Below are 3688 nucleotides of genomic sequence, written 5' to 3'. Positions count from 1 at the left end.
TTAGGGTTTTATTACCCTCATTTAATTTTGCTAGAACAAGAGATGGACTAGCTTAGCTGTGTATTTTGCTCCCAAGGAATAGATGTACCAATTACCTTAGACCTTGATTTATTTTTGAAGGTTTTCTTTTTCTATAATTTTTTAGGTTTTTAATACCCTCCTTTATAGTTTTCTTCTTTGCTTGTTTATTTTGCCGTGTTTGGTTTGCATTTGAGGCTTGTATACGATCTCTTACATTCTTTGTTTGGCCTTAGTACCAGATAGAATGAAAGAATTATTCATGAGTTGCCGGTGTTCAATTATGTTTTCATTTATATGATTGCATGTTTCTAAATTGAAAATATTGTATAATAAATAGGGAGAGTGAAAGTCGAGTTTGCTTCGAACCGAATCAGCTGGTTGGACCAGGAACCAGTCAGAGTATTTGTTCAAAGAAGGGCATTGAATCGGTTGATCTAGGAATCAATATGGACTAGTTGAATTGAATTTTTAAAATTTTTATCAATTTTTTAGTGATTTGTTTAATCGGATCGGTCAAACTGATTGGAGTTGTGAACAAGTGACCTAACTGGTTTGACCCTCAATCCAGTTTTGAAAATCTTGGTAAAAGGTGCATATTGAATCATAAGACTTGTGATGCTTGAAAAGATTGGTTTAGAGCAGATAAATTTAGTATTCTTCATATTTGCTTTACGATCTATGTTCAAAATTTGTGATTGTCATTATCAATGAATAAATGACACGTATAATTTCTATCAAGCTTTTTTACATGCCATTGAATCCAAATCAGCAATGTAAAAGCTAACCTACGCATCTAACGGTAAAAAACTAACCAAAGGATCATTTTGCTCACGTTGTTAACGTACAAGGATTAGTTTACTCATTTTCCAAAAAGGACTACAATGCAATCCAGAGTATAGCACAAGGACTTACATTGTAATTTCAGCTTATTATTGCTATACATTGATATTCTTTTGCATCAAATTTCATCAAAACTACAACACAGCATGTTTAAAAGCGAACAATCAGACAAACAAGCACAAGTGCAAAGAACAAAATCTGCACTTTCATTACCCTAATACAATTAAATTATTAGCAACCAAGCCTGTTCTGTTTTAATAACTACTACCTTTTGTGTGTGTGTGTGTGTTGAAGTGAAAAACGGATGCATGTTTCGTCCTATACGATCCCATCATTACCAGCCAAGATCGCATATTTGTCTTTCCTTGTAAGATTGGTACACTCGAATCCTAATGCAGTTGCAATCTGACCCTGCACATAATTGGCAACTTCGAATTTCGATTTCCCTCCGGCATTATGTGTTTGCCAGCCCGGTAACTTGTTTAGAATCATGATCAAGCATGTAGGATTGGGATTCGTGAGATGAAATGCTGAGTCTAAGCATTTTTGTCCACTGGCTGTTGATCCATAGAACAAGCTGACCTGCAATTTTATAGCTACGGGGACGATGTCATCGGTGATCTCCGCGAACAAGGGACTAAATCTTAGCAGATAAGGCTCTCTGCAAGTGGTTCCTTCAGGGCAAACCACTAAGTCCCCTTTGCTTAACATCTTCTTCATTGTTTCTTCGTCTGTTTTTCGGTCTCGTGTTAACCGGACCGTCTTGATAGGTGAAATTACCTCACTGAACCTACTAACGCTGTAGGTGACAGCGGAGACAGACTTCATCATAACAAAGGTTAAATAAATTGGGTCTAGTAATGTTCTATGGTTACATACATAGAGCATGCCTCTTTTTTTTCCTTCACCGGAAGATTCAACGTTCGAATTCGATACGGTATTTATCATCCCGGAAAAAGCTAATAAAGGTCCAGAGACCTTGAAAGGCAATGAAATGAAAACCATGATTCTAGTTATGTGTAGGAGGAAACCAAATGGTAACCAAATGAACATAGATAAGGTGTTTAATGGGGTTGGCCTAAAAGCCAACCTTCCATCATGGAAGATCAATGGCTTTAAAGATTTCTTCCTTGGAAGGACTGGCCACTTCTTCTTTTCTGCCTCAGTCACCAAGTATATCTCCTGTTTCAAACATTTCAATCAATAAATATATGTACTAAACAGCAGGGGTATATGCTCAAATTAGAGCTCAAACCTAGGTTGCTCGTGTAAGGTCAAATATTTTAAAATAGTTAAATAAGAGCTTATCTTTTACAAAAATACAAAATTAAGCTTTTTCATTCAGCTCGGCTTATTTTATAAAAAAAATTACACAAATGTTAGACATGTTTAGAATAAAACACATAAGATCTGAATCAAATATTACTTGAAAAGAAAACAAAGCAATTAGAACATAATTTAAAACTTGATATACGGTATTTGAAAAATCCTTATTTGAACATTTTAAAAAAAGTTAAGCCCTTATTTAATTATTTTGAAAGATTTAACCTTCATTTGAACACTTTTATAAAGATTAGATCATTATATGATCATTTTGAAATGTTTGATCTTGGGAAACAAAATCAATGAAAAAACATTTAAAAAAAAAGGTTTACCTTGCAACGAGAGAAAATTTTCTGGTAATGAGAATTTCTGAGGCAACCTAAACCAATATTATTAATACACATTGTTGCAGGATCCATGTTTTCCTCCATTAAACCTAAGAAGTAACCATGGAATTCCTTTAACTCTTTACCAATAACAACATGGATTCCCAAATAGTCAACTAAGAAACATTCAACCATGATCCTAGGCATTGAAGTGACTGCCACCTTTGTTTTATACTTCATCACCATATCAAACCCCACAACACCAACATCTTCAAGGAAAAACTTAGGCAAAATAGCAGTCCCAGCTCTGAACTTCTCCTTTTTAATACCAACAAAGCTGACAAATACCATAACTTTGAGTCCAAGTTCATGGCCAAGTAACCAAACAAGAGGGTACAAAAGAAGCAAGATGAGAGCTCTAAAGAGTCCACCAGCTTCAAAAGCTACCAACATGAAGTAAGGGAAGAGTGAATATGCCTTCAATAATGCACCCTCTAAATGAAAAACCAATGTCTGGTTTGAAACCTCATCTGTAAACGAGGAATTCTTAAGAAACGTGAATTGAGTTGGTGCAGGGATGCCATGGCTGAACTTCAACCTTAGATAAGGCAACTTCCTTGATGTTTTACGCATGATTTCAAACAGTGAGGAAAAATATTTTAGTTGAAAGAGCTTCTTAATCCTTGGCATGTTTTTTCTTTTTTGCTTTGTCGCTTGAAATGTAAGGAAGGGCTGAAAATTTATAGTATATGTGTATGGTCGTTCACTAGCTACTGTTTGTTTTATGATAGGTAATGGATAATATTTTTTGATGGCTTAGTGACAAAGGATCAGACAATAATGGGTTGCATTAGCCCCAAACTTGTCCCACAACGGTGACTAGCCATTGCGACCGCTAAAAATGGACGTAAATCTGCCAGTAGTCCCGATCCTGTAGGACATCTAGCACATAAACTGACAAAAATTAAAGATTTTTTTTTTTCGTTTGAAATGTTTCATGTTGCTGATTTTGGAATGATAATTGGTCTACTACCACCAGCTACCTGTCCAAATTTAAATATTGTTCAAAAATTAAAAGAGTTTTGTTAATAGGTGGAATACACCTAACATCATTAAACCAATATCGAATTTATGATTTTCACACTCAATTTTAAAAATTTTAAAAATTGTTATTCAAC

The 3688-nt window shown here is 34.8% G+C and overlaps 1 protein-coding gene across 1 annotated transcript; it reads right to left on the bottom strand.

Moving 5' to 3' along the window:
- Positions 1–883: 883 nt before the first annotated feature.
- Positions 884–3259, bottom strand: LOC107918203 (probable glycerol-3-phosphate acyltransferase 3). The gene is made up of 2 exons (XM_016847745.2): positions 2517–3259; positions 884–2043 (listed from the first exon to the last, which is right to left on the bottom strand). The coding sequence occupies exons 1-2, from the start codon at positions 3198–3200 to the stop codon at positions 1180–1182; spliced, it is 1548 nt and encodes a 515-aa protein (XP_016703234.1). The 5' UTR covers positions 3201–3259; the 3' UTR covers positions 884–1179.
- Between the last annotated feature and the right edge of the window lie 429 nt (positions 3260–3688).

The sequence above is a fragment of the Gossypium hirsutum genome, chromosome D06, assembly GCF_007990345.1.
Source record: "Gossypium hirsutum isolate 1008001.06 chromosome D06, Gossypium_hirsutum_v2.1, whole genome shotgun sequence".
NCBI classification, from domain to species: Eukaryota; Viridiplantae; Streptophyta; class Magnoliopsida; order Malvales; family Malvaceae; genus Gossypium; species Gossypium hirsutum.
Note: the sequence above shows the minus strand (reverse complement) of the source record. Positions and strands in the feature narration are given on the sequence as shown.

Excerpts from the sequence above, each read along its gene's own strand:
- LOC107918203 (XM_016847745.2), bottom strand. The coding sequence starts at position 3,200 with ATGCCAAGGATTAAGAAGCTCTTTCAACTAAAATATTTTTCCTCACTG. Across the intron at positions 2,044-2,516 it reads AAATTTTCTCTCGTTGCAAG|GAGATATACTTGGTGACTGA; the intron begins GTAAACCTTTTT and ends TGTTTGAAACAG.